The following is a 15,097-nucleotide window of genomic DNA, read 5'->3' as shown; positions in this document are numbered from 1 at the left end:
TCAAAAGTTGACTTGGGGAGGGAAAGGGGCCTGAAGTGGGTGAAGGGTGAAGCTGCCAGGAAAGAAGTGACAGAAGTAAGTGGTGGGCACTACTGAAGACTGCTCATGGGAGTTCCTGAGAGGCAGGATAGGACTGGGGTGGAGTGACTAATAAAGGTGGACATGGCACCACCTATGACAAAACACACCACTTGAGGGATTCTCTGCAGCATTATCATTCATGAGAATTTAGAAATGACCTAGAGTATGTTAACAGGGAATCGGTTAAGTAAGTATGACATATCTATACAATGGAATACCCACAGAAGTTAAAAAGGAATCAATCCGCTTGCTAAACATAAAAGTGAATCAGATTGCAGACAAATTTCATCAAGAAAGGTAGGCATTTGGGCTGGGTTGTGGCTCAGTGGTAGAGCGGTCGCCTAACACTTTCGAGGCCCTGGATTCGATTCTCAGCACCACATAAAAATAAATAAATAAAATCAATGTATTGTGTCCAACTACAACTAAAAAATAAATATTTTTTTAAAAAAGAAAGGTAGGCATTTAACTGGTGTGTAGAGAGTGCTGCCATCTGTGATCAAACTCACGTGAGCATGCATGTGCTTTACTCGTTTACAGAGAGCAGATGTGTCTGGGTAGAACTCAGAAGCAGTTGCTCTGAGTGGGATGTTAGTGCTGGGGGCCTGTTTTCTGGCTACCGTCCCTTCTGTACCTTTTGCATTTGATGCCATGGATATATGTGACTGGTCAAAAATAACAAAGATAATAAATTTAAAAGTAAAGAAGAAATAAAATAAAATCAGAAAACTGAAAGACAAAAAGATGTTGACAAAACCCCCTTCACTAATGGGGTCTCTGTTTCCTAATAATGCCCAGGAGAAGTGGTCCAAGGATTGACCTGGGCTGTCAATTCTGGCCCTTACTGTAGGACAAAAATGAAGCTAAGAGTATTTATGAGAAAGTTTCCCCAAATAAAAAAACAATTTAATTTGGTCCCTTCAATTAAGTACTTGGATGTTCCTCCTAAATATACAATCGTCTGTGAGGGGTAGAATTCAAGATCTCTGGGAGTGATGACCTTGGCAGTTTGCAGGTGAGCTCACCAGCTCATATCCTACCAATCTCTCACTGCCCTGCTGTAACCCCCACCCTGTAATTATGGCTGTTTTTGCCTTCAGGCCTCCACCTAGATCACTTTTCCCCATTAGTCCCTGGGACTAATGCTCTGATCCCCTGCCTCTCCCCTCCTGAAAACTGCACCTGGTGTTGCAGATATTTCTCCCATAGACTGAGTCATTTGCTGCTATATTTCTGGCATCCTGTGCACACCGAATGTTTGGTGGATGAATAAATGAATGAACAACTGTAGCTCTGCTCTCTGCTCTGGGGGAGTTTTGGTTCTAGCAAAGGCAGAAGCTCAGAGTGAGGTTTAAGGAGACCCAAAGACTCCCTTTTTCCCACCTAGAGAAGTCAGAAGCCAGAAGGGAAAACTGGCAGCAGAGGGAGACTGTTCCCAATCTATTCCAAAACAGAAAAACGTTTGGTCCTAAAACATTCCTTCAGACTTTTTCATTTCTGTTAGAGTAGCCAGCAGTTATGGTGTAGTGACAATATGCCAGGTACCAGGCAGTCTTGCCATTGTACTGTTGTCCTACAGTGGGAATGTAGGGACAGAGACCAGAAACCCACTTGCAGGACTTGGATTTGAACCTGGATTAGTTTGTCTCTAGAACCTGCACTCTAAACCTTTATCTTGTCCTGCTTCTATGAGGATCCTGAAATACAACAGCAGCCCTGTTTTACTTCCCTATGGTGTTAACTAAACCTGATATGGTCTCCATCTATTTATTTGGTTCTTGTTTTGCAGCCCCTAGAACAAAAGTATGTGCCAAGAGAGTAGGGGTTTTGTCTTGTTCATTTTAATGATAAGTATTAGATGGTAAGCAAATATATATGACTGAATATATAAAGCGGTAATTTTACCTGTAAAATGAATAATAAAAATGCTGCATCTCTAAAATTAAAAAACTGATTTTAAGAGCATTGTAAACACTTCTGCTTCTTAATGTTCTTTTATTCCTATGGTGTCAAAGTTCCAGAAATTTCGCCTTTCTACTACTTCTCTTTCCACATAAGATCCTAGGTTTTCAATACATAATTAACAGTTTGAGAAGTCCCTTCAGAGAGAAACATTTTTCCTTAGCATCTTAAAGGGGATTACCTCATTTACCTAGCAAAAGGGATAAAATTGGGCAGTATGCACAAAGGCATGTGATTTCAGACTGCTTGTCCACCTGGCAGAAAGTGTAATTGCTATTTATGTTTGATATTCACCTGTCTTCCATAGCTTTGGCATTAAAGAAATACGAGTTCTAGTTCAACATTTTAAACTTAAGTACTATATGAGGACTTTGTAACATTCTTAGTGTCACTATTTTGTTGAAAAAAAAAAAAAAAAAAAACCAACACTGCTTCCTTTAAGGGAATGGGATCATGGACTTCTGGGGTAAGGGTCCTTGGTGGTCATATGGTACAACTATGGCAAAGAAGAACCAACTAAGTCTCAGAGTGATTTACCAAAGTTCACCTGGGAATAGTGTCAAGTTGGGCCTGCCTCTTTACTTTCAGTCCAGTACACTGTTCTTTAATTATATTTCTGCAGTCTTAATGGTGATTAATTTTCTGTGATTAATCTTGGGGCCTCTCTAGTTTCCCATTATGGGACATCTCTCATGGAAACCAAAGAGAAAACCTGAGAGCAATGGTTTGCAAACTTAAACATCATCTTCACACTTTTGCCTTACAAACATCATTACTCATTCTAGTTTTTGCTTTTTAAAAGGCTTAAGTAGGGTTGGGGTTGTTGCTCAAGTGGTAGAGCGCTCGCCTAGCACACATGAGGCACTGGGTTCGATCCTCAGCACCACATAAAAATAAAATAAAGATATTGTGTCCGGCTAAAACTAAAAAGTAAATGTTTAAAAAAAAAAAAAAGGCTTAAGTATATAAAAATGGCCAGAAATAGGTTCTTTATGATATACCTACATGGTATATCAATTCAATCTTATTGACCATCAAAGCTCTAAGCCTGCAATTTGTATTATTCCAAAAAGAGACAAGCAAGTGCTTAACCGGGTGGTTGACAGCAAACACCCGAACTAGGATTGTATAGTAGGACTGAGGTGAATTAATATGAGTAAGCAGGTTAGTTTGTTAGTACCCTGTCAACTCTCACCAGCAATACCATCACTGGTATGTGTCCTTTAGAAGATACTAAACACAGAAATTTCTTTCCATGTGTCTATGAACCAGTGGATTTTAGCTCGGGAGTGAGAGTGGAGGTCTAACAGAATTGAGAGTCTAGGATTTCCCACTTCAGCAACTTTAGCAAATACCTACTGAATCGGGAAAAGAAACCTACATTTCTTAAGCTCTTCCACTGTACTAAATATTCCATAACTATAAACACTATTTAGTCTACCAACAATCTAAAAGACAGGCATTGTAACTTTTAAAACCACGAGTAAACTTAAGTTCAGAACAAATCAGACTATCATCAGTTGACCTCGATAAAGGAATCCCAGTGCTCTCTGGCCATCAAGTCCAAGATGAGCTGGTTTCTCACAACCCTGTTCCCAAAGGCGAGAGGGACAGAGGCAAGACAAGGCCATCATTTTCCCTTTCACCTCTGTAAGAAATTACTGTCCCTGGATTCTAAGTAATTTATTCACAAAAGTTTGCTCCCTCTACTACCGAGATCGTGTCTGAGAGCCAGGGTACCCTCAAGACCGAGCCAGGGCCCAAAAGGCTAAGTGTGCAGACTGCACGGACCTGGACCTCTGACGGTCGCACTGCCTCCCGGAGCCTGTTTCCCTACCTCTGAGACCTGGGAAACAGACCTCACCTCAAAGAGTTGTGAGAGGGTTTGGTGAAGAAGAGTACTAATCGCAGCGCGTCCTCCCTTCAGACAAGGGGCTATACGCGCTGACCCACACCACTTCCCTGAACTCCCACAGCAAGCTCGGGAAAAGGATCACCGACAGCGAAAAAAAGAGGAGAGAAGGTAGAGCCCACCCGGGACCCTCTCCCAAGCCCGCGCCCCAGCCCGAGGTGTGCGTTCAGCTAGCACTCAGGAAACAAAAAATTCCCAAGCTTTCCGCTTCCCTGCGCAGCCCGCCACGGCGATCGCCGCCCACCGCTCACCGGTAGCCCTATCGCGGCTCTTGCTCTGGCCGCAGCTCCCGGGGCGCCACCGGCCACCCCTACTTCCGGTCCGGCCGCTTCGGGAGTCGCCGCGTCTGGCGTATCACCGTATATCCTCCGATGCCCGCACGTCCGTGTTCGCGAGTACCGCAACTTGTGCGTTCCGGAAGCGGGTCCCGGAGTTGCTCTTTTAATTTGCAATAGGCTGGGAATCCCAGACTTTCCCTACTGAGCCCTGTGTTTCTTACCGTTGCGGGGTCCCTAAGCCTTAGGCATGACCCCTCCCCTCTACAGTCCGTAAGCAATCCCCAAGCCTTCCTTCTAGATTATTCCCTGGCCAGAGAGAAAATAATTACAATTAGCATTACAACGATTATGAAAACACGCACGAAAACATATATGCTTTTAATTAAAATAAAAACTACAGATCTGTGTACAACAGGCTTCTTTCAATGCTATAAACATTGCAGAATGTGTTGTTATATCTGGAATATGAATCAAAAATTTTTTTTGTGTTAGAGCATTAGGATTATGGAAGGTTTAAAATAATTTCATGACTTTATTTGAATATATAATACACATTTTTAATTTTTTTAGACTGCTCTCACTGTGTTACTCAGGGTGACCTCAAACTCACGGGCTCAAGTGATCCTTCCCAAGTAGCTTAGCCTTAGTCTCCCAAGTAGCTGGATACCTTTTAAATAATACCACATACACATTTCCTTGGTCTCCTGTAGACACTTTTCCTAAGCTGTCTTTACTGGAATACCATTCTCGAAAAATGGAAAAAGAAGATTTCTATTAGCAAATTAAGGTTGAGAAAGGCCACAAATTAAGAGTCCCAGTTAGATTTCACTTTCAAAACAGGACTCCTGATTACAAATCTACTCCTTGGCAGGTGTTATGGTTTGGATGTGAGGTGTCTCCCCAAAAGCTCATGTGTGAGACAATGCAAGAATGGAGGAGAAATGATTGGGTTGTGAGAGTCTTAACCCAACACCCTGATAGGAATTAACTGAATGGTAACTGAAGGGGGTGGAATGTGGCAGGAAAAGGTGGGCTTTGGGACCAGTGGCTTTGGGGACCAATGGCCTTGGGGGGTATATATTTTGTATTGGGCAAGTGGAGTCTTTCTCTCTGCTGCATGATCATCATGTGAGCTGCCTCCCTCTGCTACATTCTTCTGCCATGATGTTTGCCTTACTTCAAGCCCCAAGGAATAGAGCTGTCTGTCTACAAACTGAGACCTCCAAAACTGTAAGCCCCCAAATAAACTTTTTCTCTTCTATAGTTGTTCTGGTTGGTTCTTTTAGTCACAGCAGTGAAAAAAGCTGAATAAAACAACAGGTTCATTCTCTATCTTTAGAATGACAACTCCATCTTCCTGGATCATCAAGCCCAATGCCTCAGAAGCATCCTTGACGCTTCTCTTTCATTATTTATTCACAGATCCTGTATTCAAAATATTCTAGAGATCTACTCAATCCTCCCTGCCTGTGATGCCTGATTTAAGCCCTGCCATCTCCCTCCAAGGTCTACTGGCTTCCATCTTGGAGCCCTTTAGTCTTTTTTCCACTCAGTTCTCCGTTGCAGCATCAGAGCTACAAGGTTGGATCTGAGGGATGTGACTAGTTGGTAGAAAGGCAGGCAAAACCTGAGCTTCTGTTCATTTAATCCAGCTCCAAGGTTCATCCCAGAGCTGGGGAAAGGACTTGAAGCCTGGATCCACCAGGGGGCGCTGAGTGATCAGCTCTGGAGGCTGAATGTCTAAGGATGTTCTTTGTTTCACCCGAGAAACTGTGCTGCTGACCTGGGAGAGCCCAGCATCTGAGCCTTCTCCCAAGACCTCCTGGGTCAGGCCCTTAGGTTGACAGATCACCCTAATTTAGAGGAATACTCCCAGTGTGGATCATATCCACTGGCCGCCCCCCCCCCCCCCTTCAGCTACATTCTGACCATTGGCCTGTTTTTTTTCCTCCTTGTTGTATACAAAGTATAGTCACACCATTTGTGTCTTTCTATATGTACTTTAGGGTAATGATGTCCATCTCATTCCACCATCTTTTTCACCCCCTTGCCTCCTCTCTTCCCCTCCCTGATTCATTCTACTATCTTTCCTATTCCCATCCCCCTCCCTTCTGTCATTTCCCTTTGTCTAATCCAATGAACTTCTACTCTTCCCCCCTGCCATTATTGTGTGATAGCATCCACATATCAGAAGGAACGTTCTTTTTTTGGGATTGGCTTATTTCATTAGCATGATAGTCTCCAGTTCCATCCATTTACTGGCAAATCTCGTAATTGCCTTCTTCTTTATGGCTGAGGAATATGCCATGGTGTATATATACCACATTTATTTATCCATTCATCTGTTTAAGGACACCTAGGTTGAATCCATAGCCTAGCTATTGCGAATTAAGCTGATTTAAACATTGATGTGGCTGCATCACAGTAGTATGATGATTTTAAGTCCTTTGGGCATAAACTGAGGAGTGGGATAAGTGGGTCAAATGGTGGTTCCATTCCAAGTTTTCTGAGGAATCTCCATACTGCTTTCTGGAGTGGTTGCACCAATTTGCAGTCCCACTACTGGCTTCTTTTTGTATGTGGGCAGCACCAATGCCCCGACACACTGTTGGAAAGCCATGACACCAGAAGGAACCTTCAGCAGATGAAGAAAATTTATCTCTTATACTCTTGATAATAACATGTAGAACAGCTACAATTATGAGCCTGCATGTCTACATCAGAGAAGTTGTGAGGGATCAGAGGCTCTTTCCCTTACACTATAAATTATCAGTTTTTTTTCCCATCCTTGGTGACTGTGTGCCCAACTGGGAGCTGCAACTCACTGCTGCTGCCCCGTCTCTACAGGGAGGTATCATCTTGCATATTGTGCTATGGAAAAAAAATCAAACTTCAAAATTCAAAATATGGTTTCTACTGAAAGCGTATTTCTTTCATTTTAAAACTATTGTGAAGTTAAAAAATTAAACCATCATAAATTGGGGACTGTCTGTGTAATTGAGGTTTGAGGAAGCATTTGAATTCTCAGCACTGGAAGGAATTCCAACAGTGTCACGTCCCCCATCTGTTTTTTTTCTGTTCCTCCTTTGCCTGGAGGTTTGCCCATTCAGGCCTCTGCCCAAATGCCCATGCAGGTCAGGTTCTTGCCACCCAGATTCAGCTTCTCCATTCAGAGAGATGTTTGATCACAAGCCTTTCCTTTTCCCTTTCTTTTTTTTTCTCGTCTCATCAGCAAGCCCTGCTCCCTAAGACTTGACCCTCTCCTCATCCTGAAATAATACCATTTGTTTGCCACCCAGGGCAAGGACTTATTATTTTTAGCTTTACCTTCTACCCTTGCAAAAGTACTCGTCAGGGCTGGAGATGTAGCTCAGTGGTTGATAACTTGCCTAGCATGTGCAAATAAACAAAAATAAAAACAGATGTACCTTGTCATTGTGCAGGCATTTGGCAGGCACTTGTTAAATAAATGAATGATGTGAAAACCATACTCCACTTGGAGACCTTTGGAGATGAATGCTGGCACACAAACACAGGGCGGGTACACAAGGACTGCCACTAATACGTCTCAAGCATAGTGTCTCTCTTACCCTGTGTAGGATTCCTGTGAGGAAGTTACCAGGCATTATTAACAACCTGGGGTCAGGAAGCCAGGGAAGGGCTAAGCCTGCTGCAAGATGGCTCATGAAAGGAGGAGTGCTTCCTCCTCCAGGCAGAACATTTATTGAGAACCTTTGTAAAAATGTGTCTTTCTTATCTATCTTTGGTTTGAAAGTGGGGGTTGCATGGATAGGGTCAGAACACCTAAGATGGGTCTTAATCAAGGACAGGATGTAGAAGGTAACAAGCAGGCTAGCAGAGCAGACTGACAATCCGTTCCTTTCCAGCTTACTGGGAACAGGCCATGTAGTCCTCTGGATGTTCTGTAAATCTTCTGCACTTGTGATCAAACATCTTTCTGAATGGAGAATCTGGATCTGGGTAGCAAGAATCTGTCCTGCATGGGCCATCACCCTCTGGCTTTCTCTGGCCCTGCATGTCCATTTGATCTAGGTTTTCCCAGTGCAGCCTTTGCATGTATCTTGGCCATTTGTAGGTTCTCTGGCCTCCTCATTTTTTCTATCTTTATCAGCTTTGACTACATTCTATGCATGTGATGCTAGGAACCTGGGCCTATGGATCTCCAATCTCATTTCATGACCCTCACCCTCAGTCCTTTTGATCAAGCTCAGATCTGTAGCTCAGCAATTGTGCTTTTCTGCTTTTTCCCCAGGGAGGCTTGCTCCATGTCTCTTCATTAGATGCAGGTCATGGCCCATATGTCTCCTTCCAGAGGTAACTTCTGTAACCTGCTTGGATAGTCACTCCTGGTTCCTCTCTGTCTTTGCCCTGTCACAGGGACTTCCTTAATGGTCATGGCCTTGATCTTAGTGTGAGTTGTGTCTTGGGCCTTCTGTATGCCCAGACTGAGAACAGCAGTGACACATGTGCTCCAGGAAGCCCTGCTAATTAGTTGTGTGTTCTGTGAATGCAAGAGTGCTTGTGTGAATTTCCTTCCAGTCTCCCAATGTCCCCTTGAGGTTCTCAGATCTCCAGAAGGAGATGATGACCAGAAGATGGAGACGTCAACTAAGGCCCTCATTTTATCCAGAAGCAAAAGACAAGAAAGAAAAACAGAGGAGTAGTCAGAAGAGTGACCCAAGTTAAGTGAGTTCCTGCTCAGGAAGGCCAAACTTCTGATATCTTTCCATCCCTGGCAGCTGACCATAAAGCCACCTTGATAACATGTGTGGATTGAATGAACATTTGAAGGAGTCTAGGCTTTGGACCGAGGAAGGGAGTGATGTAGAAGAGAAGAAAGCACTGGACAGTTCTTGTGGAAGTTTCCTTTATATTCCTTGCTAAAAACATGTGCCTGTCAGGAAGTTGTTGGCCCTGGATATTTTTCCTGCTGCCTACTCTGATCACAGTCTCCAGTCCCTCACTTGAGCTGCACCAGCCTCATGGGCAAGGGCTAGGGCAGTGGGGCCTCCATTGCATGTCGGCTCTCTGCACAGCCTGCAACAGATTCTGTATCTCAGCCTGCACCTGGTACATCTTGTCTTTGTTGACAGGACCCCAGGAGAGGCCATGCAGGTATGTGCAGCACTCGACTGGAATGGGGTACAGCACCTGCTTCAATTCCATCAGCCCTGCTGTGTGTTCCAGTAGGCTCAGGAGGCTGGCTTGGGATATGGGATTGTCAGACAGGCCCAAGTAATGGAGCCAGGAGCAGTGGCGCAGGGCTGGCAGGATGGCACTGAGGTGGGCATCCTTTAGCTGGCAGTGGTTCAGGTTCAGATGCTGGAGTGTCCCTGAGATCTTCTCTAGCAGGGTCTCTAAGGAACCAGGGACCATATAGGAAAGGTCGTTGCCACTCAGATCCAACTTCTTCAGGCAGGTGACATGAAGGCTCTGGGATAAGTAGATGATGTCGGTGTTCAGAAGTGTGCAGGAGCAAATCTCCAGAGCATGCAGTGGGGACTGCAGGCAGCTGAGGAGAGAAGGTGCAATAACTCAGGTGAGGGCCCAGTGCTTCCTCCCTGGGTATCTGCTTGCCCACAGAGGAGGCTAGCCCTAAGGCTACTTCCTCATCTGGGAAGACATTTACCAGGAGGTTTAGAATCATATGTCCTTTGATGTCCCAAGGCCTGGCTGTGTCTCAACATAACTATGAGGTCCTCCACCAACCCCTTTATTATGGTTTGGATCTTAAGTGCCTTCCCCCTCTAAAGCCCATATGCTAAAGGCTTGGGACCAGCCTGTGGACTTATATGGAAGTGGTAGAACCTTTGGAATGGGGGAACAAGTGGAAGGAAATTAGGTCATTGGGGGCATGACCTTAAAGGGGGATATTGGGGCCTTGGCTCATTCCCTTCTCTCTCTTTGCTTCCCAACAGCTGAGGTGAGCAGGTTTGCTACACCACATACTCTCTGCCATAATGTACTGCCTCACTACAGGCCCCAAAGTGATAGGAACAACAAGATGTAGACGGAAACATCCAAAACTGTGAACCAAAATAAATCTTTCCTTTAAGTTGATTATCAGATATTTTGTCACAACAGTGGAAAGCTAACATACTCTCCAACTCTTTCTTTTTGGTGAACTCGTGACCTACATGTTATATGTGTCCAACATGACTGCTGAGAGGAGTGGTTTGGAAAGAGCTTCTTTGATGATTAGGAATTCATTGGATGGGCCCATTAGTACTCTGGTTTGGGTCTGGGGAAGCTGCTACTCAGGCTCCTATTTAATGCCCCATTGGGAAGTTTTTAGAAAATTTTCATAGAATAAGACAATTTCCTTGCACAATTGTCCTGCAGGGCCCTGCATCTATCTGCCTGGGCAGCACATGCTCCAAGAGGAGAGCCCTGACCTGTGTTGTCTCTGGTCCTTTCCTCAAGCCCAGTACAGCACTCAGTAGTGCCTAGAGAAGTTTGTTGAGTAGATAAACATATTGAATTGAAAATTTAAAATATATAATTAATGTAGTAACAACTATTTAGGTTAATAAAGTATCTTGCCTTAAATTAAAAAAAAAAACATTGTTAAACAAAATTCACAGGTAGTTGTTATTTGGACTGAGCTCCTGTAGTAGGCCCCAATAGACCAGCTCAAACGAGAATAAAGTCACTTAGTGGTATGTATCCAAGTTGAATTTTGGAATAGGTCAGCTTTATAAATTATAAGAGATTCACAGCAACTAATCAGAAAGGATCCAATTTACCTGAGCCTGTATGATGAGGAAATCCTCCTCTTAACCCTATAAGGAAAGGAACTTTGAAAGGACCTTTGTTTTCTTCAGTCCTTTTTTGCCTATACAACCAAACTCCTCTGCTTAGCTCACCGGAGACCTTATCTTATGGTATTCTATTTTCTTCAATTCAAGAATCAATTATGTCTTTAAACTAGATTTATTGTATTTCTTTTTAGCAACATGCATCTCTCCCCACTATTTCTGTCTTCCAAAGCAGATCCCAGTCATCAGCTGCCTAGGAACACCCAGGTTCCCAGGTTGTGCCCAGTATTTCATGAGCACATGACAATGGGCCCTATTTTCTGACTTGATCCCTGTCCTGGCTTGACTTGGAGGCCCCTGCCCACCTGTTCACCTGAGCACTTGATGTAGGTTGCCTGAGAGGTAGGAGTAGGAAAGGTGGAGCTTCTGGAGGTGGCCCAGCTTGCTGAGCTGTGAAAGAAAGTAGCTGGAGGACTGCTCACTCACTGGGGAGAAGGCCCAGTGGTAGTAGGCCAGCTTGAGGCTGCGCAGGTTGCAGATCCTCCCCAGCTGTGTTGCAAACAGCCTCTGCTCAGACAGTGCCTGGAACCAGTCAAACACCTCTAGCTCCTGCATGAAATCCAGCTCAAGTGTCTTCAAGATCCCTACCAGGCTGTTAAAGGGCATTTCCTCAATGTGCAGCTTCCTACAGCAGAGGCGCAGGGACCCACCACTCTGTTTCACTTTTGTCAGGAGGCCTGAAAGGAATGGATCAAACTTGAAGGGGACTCTCAGGAAAAGATCAATGTGTAATTCCACAGGTTCCCACAGCTTTTTTGGTCCTCTTCTTGTGTCCTCTTCTGAATTGCTCTTAACCATGGCCTGGGGCATTGGTGCCTTGACTGTTGATGGTAACCAAAATGGGAACATGGCCAAGGCCTCAGAAACCTTTTTACTCTGGACCTGATCAAAGTTCAGAGTCAAATCCAGCACCCTCAGTTCTGACCTCCTGTAGGGAAGAGAGTGGTGTGATGAGAGGCTGATATCTGGGGGAACACAACTGGGCCCAGGTAAGATAAGCAGCAGCACGTTGGGCCACTCCCAGATGCCAGCATGAGCCCACCCATCCTCCCCTCTCATATGAGCTTTTCCTTGGATTCCTTCTCAGTCTCCATTCTTCATACAACCTGTACCATAATCCTTAGAAGACTGAAAATCCCACTTCTTAATGCCCTTCAATGAATTATATCATCAACCACTTAATCCAGAAACCCATAGATGGCCCATTTGCACCCTCAGCCATATTTAATGCTCCTCTGTTCTGGGTCCCACATCACTTCCTTTCTAACTCTGTGCCAAAGCATTGGGCCCAGCATCCCCCTTACCTGGGATAGGCCCCGTGAGCAGGAAAGTCCTCCAGCCCATCCAGCACAGCTTGCAAGCTATCTTGTTTGGGCCACTGTACAATCAGAGAGCCCAGTCGGAGAAAGGGGAAGGGCCAGGCCTGCACCAGGGCCTTTAGAGCCTTCTCATGCCCCTTGGCAAATGCAGCAGTGAGCAGTGGTGGGAAGAGGTTGACAGTGAACTCTTCCAAGGCAGATATAGCAGAGGCCTCATTGCTTAGCAGGCTGTAGGCTGCGAGTTCCAAGAGCTTGGGTAGGGATGGATTGCTCATCTCTGTGAACCTGATGCAGAGTAAAGTAGAAATCCTCAGAAGACCTTTAGCTCAACATACTTCCAGATCAGCACAAAAGACATAAGCCTTTCACATCCATCACAGGTTCAAACACCATTTACATCTTCCATTCATGACACAAACCTTGCAAATATGAGACTCCAGAGACCCTCAGACTCTGGGAACATGGAGCCCAGAAACTCAGGGTTTTAGATCAATTCTTTGATAGACTTCAGAGGCTTTGAATGGGTCCTAACTTTCCTTCTTTGCCTTCACCAGCAAGATTACCATGACATTTACTAAGGACATAGGGCCTAATTCCTTATCAACTTTCCAAAATGAAGTACGACTAGTCATTACTTCCACTTTTACCAAGCCACCAATATTTCTGGTCTCTGCTAGTATAATGGCCTTCTAAAACTTGTCTTCCTGTTTCTAGCCTGATGCCCACTACGGTCTGTTAGATATGTCTTTCCTTAGCTGAAAACTCTCCAATGGCTTCCCTTTCACTCTGTATAAAACTTATCTTTTGTATTGAACTTCTAGAATCTAGCCTCTTAGCACTCTAGGGCTCAACTCCTGTCACCCTCTCCAGTATTTACTCTGCAATAGAAACCAATACTGACTTCCATGCCTCTTCTCCAACTCAAAGGAGAAGAGGCCCTGACTCAGGGCCTTTGCATTTACTCCTCTCTCTGATTTTTTTTTTCTTAGAGAAATCTTCCAGATATATTCATAACTGGCTTCCTCACTTTATTCAAGTCTCTGTTAAAATTTCACCTTGTCGGGGCTGGGGCTGGAGCTCAGTGGTAGAGTGCTTGCCTTGCATGTGTGAGGTACTGGGTTTGATCCTCAGCACCACATAAAAATAAAGAAAGATAATGTGTCCATCTACAATTAAAAAATATTTTAAAAAAATTTCACCTTGTCCCTGATCACTCATGCAGAATAGCACTTCCATCCTTTAATTATGTTTTTATCCTATCTTAGTCTCTAGCACTTATACTATAATTTCCTTGTATTTCTGCCCTTTTCTCTCACACACATACATGTGTGCATGTGAACACACACAGTTACTTATTGTCTGTTTCTGCTCTGCTTAATGGCAAGTGCCATGTAAAAAAGAGCCATGTCTGCTTTTATCATTACTGTAGCCTAGTTATGAATAGTGCCTCACATATAGTACACAACCCAAGGCATATTTTAAATGCACTTAAAAGCAAGTTGAAGCACACAATATAACTCATCATATCTCACTGAATGAGTTTAGGGTGATATGGAACAGAGATTTTCTTTTTCAATCTCAAAGCATCAGTTCACAGTTAATTATGGATTCTATCAACTGTCCAAAGTAAACCCCTTATTCCTGCCCAGTGAAATACAAGGAATCATAGCCCCATCCCATCACCCTCTGTGGGCCACCCAGGCTACACTACAGAGCAGAGCTTGGTACAATGATGGAGGATGTTCTAGACTTGTGCTGTCCAATATGGGAGCCACAATCCACATGTGATTACTGAGCACTTGAAATTTGACTAGTATGACTGAGGAACTGACTTCTACATCTTATTAAATTTCAAATAATTTGAATAGCTGCATGTAGATAGATGCTTCAGTTTTGGACAGTTGAAGTCTAGAATCTATGGAAGTCAGAGACAAGAAACACTTATTCACATTTTCCCAAGCTATGAAATCCCACTCCAATGCGGCTATTATAGCCTTGGTAATACAACTGACCAAGGCCAATATAAGAAAGGACAACTATTGCCTGATCTCACTTGTTGAAGCTAGATGCAAAAAGCCAAAATAGTAAAGTACTAGCAAATGAAATCTATAAATATCAATAAAAAGGCAATCAAACACAACAAGTACAACTAATACCAGAAATTCAAGAATGGTGAACATTAGGATTGTGATTTATTAATGTAATTGTGTCAATGGACTCAGGAAAATCAAAGAAGGAAGAGAATGGAAGTTCTTAAATATTTAGTAATGACGTTTTGTAAACATTGCCTTTAAAATCAGAAATAAGATAAAGATTGTGTGGCCACCTGCATGGGAGGTACATTTTCTATATCTGGAAGAAAGGAATACCCTTATTTCTGAAGGTATAGAACCACCAAGAGAAATATGAACACATAAGCCTTGTTCTTTCCTTCAGTTTGTTACACTTATACTTCCTCTGTCCTATCATATTTCTTTTTTTTTAAAATTTATTTTTATTTTTGATAGACCTTTATTTTATTTATTTATACGTGGTGCTGAGAATCGAACCCAGCGCCTCACACATGCCAGGCAAGTGTGCTACACTGAGCCACAACCCCAGCCCCTGTCCTATCATATTTCTATAGATGCTCTACTCTTCATCAAACTTAGCATAAAAACACTGAACTTTAACCACTTTCTTGGGTCTTCATTTCATTTCCTTATC

The 15,097-nt window shown here is 43.6% G+C and overlaps 2 protein-coding genes across 5 annotated transcripts in view; both read right to left on the bottom strand.

Moving 5' to 3' along the window:
* LOC114084444 (DNA topoisomerase 3-beta-1-like) overlaps positions 1 to 4,275 on the bottom strand; it is a 31,230-nt gene extending 26,955 nt beyond the window's left edge. For all 4 annotated transcript variants that reach the window (XR_011705661.1, XM_071606347.1, XM_071606348.1 and 1 more), the window contains exon 1: positions 4,207 to 4,275. The gene's annotated coding sequence lies outside the window, so the exon portion shown is untranslated. The remainder of the gene's footprint in view (positions 1 to 4,206) is intronic.
* A 4,959-nt stretch (positions 4,276 to 9,234) lies between these two features.
* Positions 9,235 to 12,666, bottom strand: LOC139703162 (melanoma antigen preferentially expressed in tumors-like). Its single transcript, XM_071606092.1, has 3 exons — positions 12,377 to 12,666; positions 11,386 to 12,000; positions 9,235 to 9,766 (listed from the first exon to the last, which is right to left on the bottom strand). Exons 1-3 carry the CDS (start codon positions 12,664 to 12,666, stop codon positions 9,235 to 9,237), a joined length of 1,437 nt encoding a protein of 478 aa, XP_071462193.1.
* Positions 12,667 to 15,097: the final 2,431 nt, after the last annotated feature.

Source organism: Marmota flaviventris, chromosome X (assembly GCF_047511675.1).
Source record: "Marmota flaviventris isolate mMarFla1 chromosome X, mMarFla1.hap1, whole genome shotgun sequence".
Lineage (NCBI taxonomy): Eukaryota > Metazoa > Chordata > Mammalia > Rodentia > Sciuridae > Marmota > Marmota flaviventris.
The sequence above is the reverse complement of the archived record's forward strand: the minus strand, read 5'-3'. Positions and strand labels throughout refer to the sequence as shown.

Excerpts from the sequence above, each read along its gene's own strand:
- LOC139703162 (XM_071606092.1), bottom strand. The coding sequence starts at position 12,666 with ATGAGCAATCCATCCCTACCCAAGCTCTTGGAACTCGCAGCCTACAGC. Across the intron at positions 12,001-12,376 it reads GCTCACGGGGCCTATCCCAG|GAGGTCAGAACTGAGGGTGC; the intron begins GTAAGGGGGATG and ends TCTTCCCTACAG. Across the intron at positions 9,767-11,385 it reads AACCTACATCAAGTGCTCAG|CTGCCTGCAGTCCCCACTGC; the intron begins GTGAACAGGTGG and ends TTCTCTCCTCAG.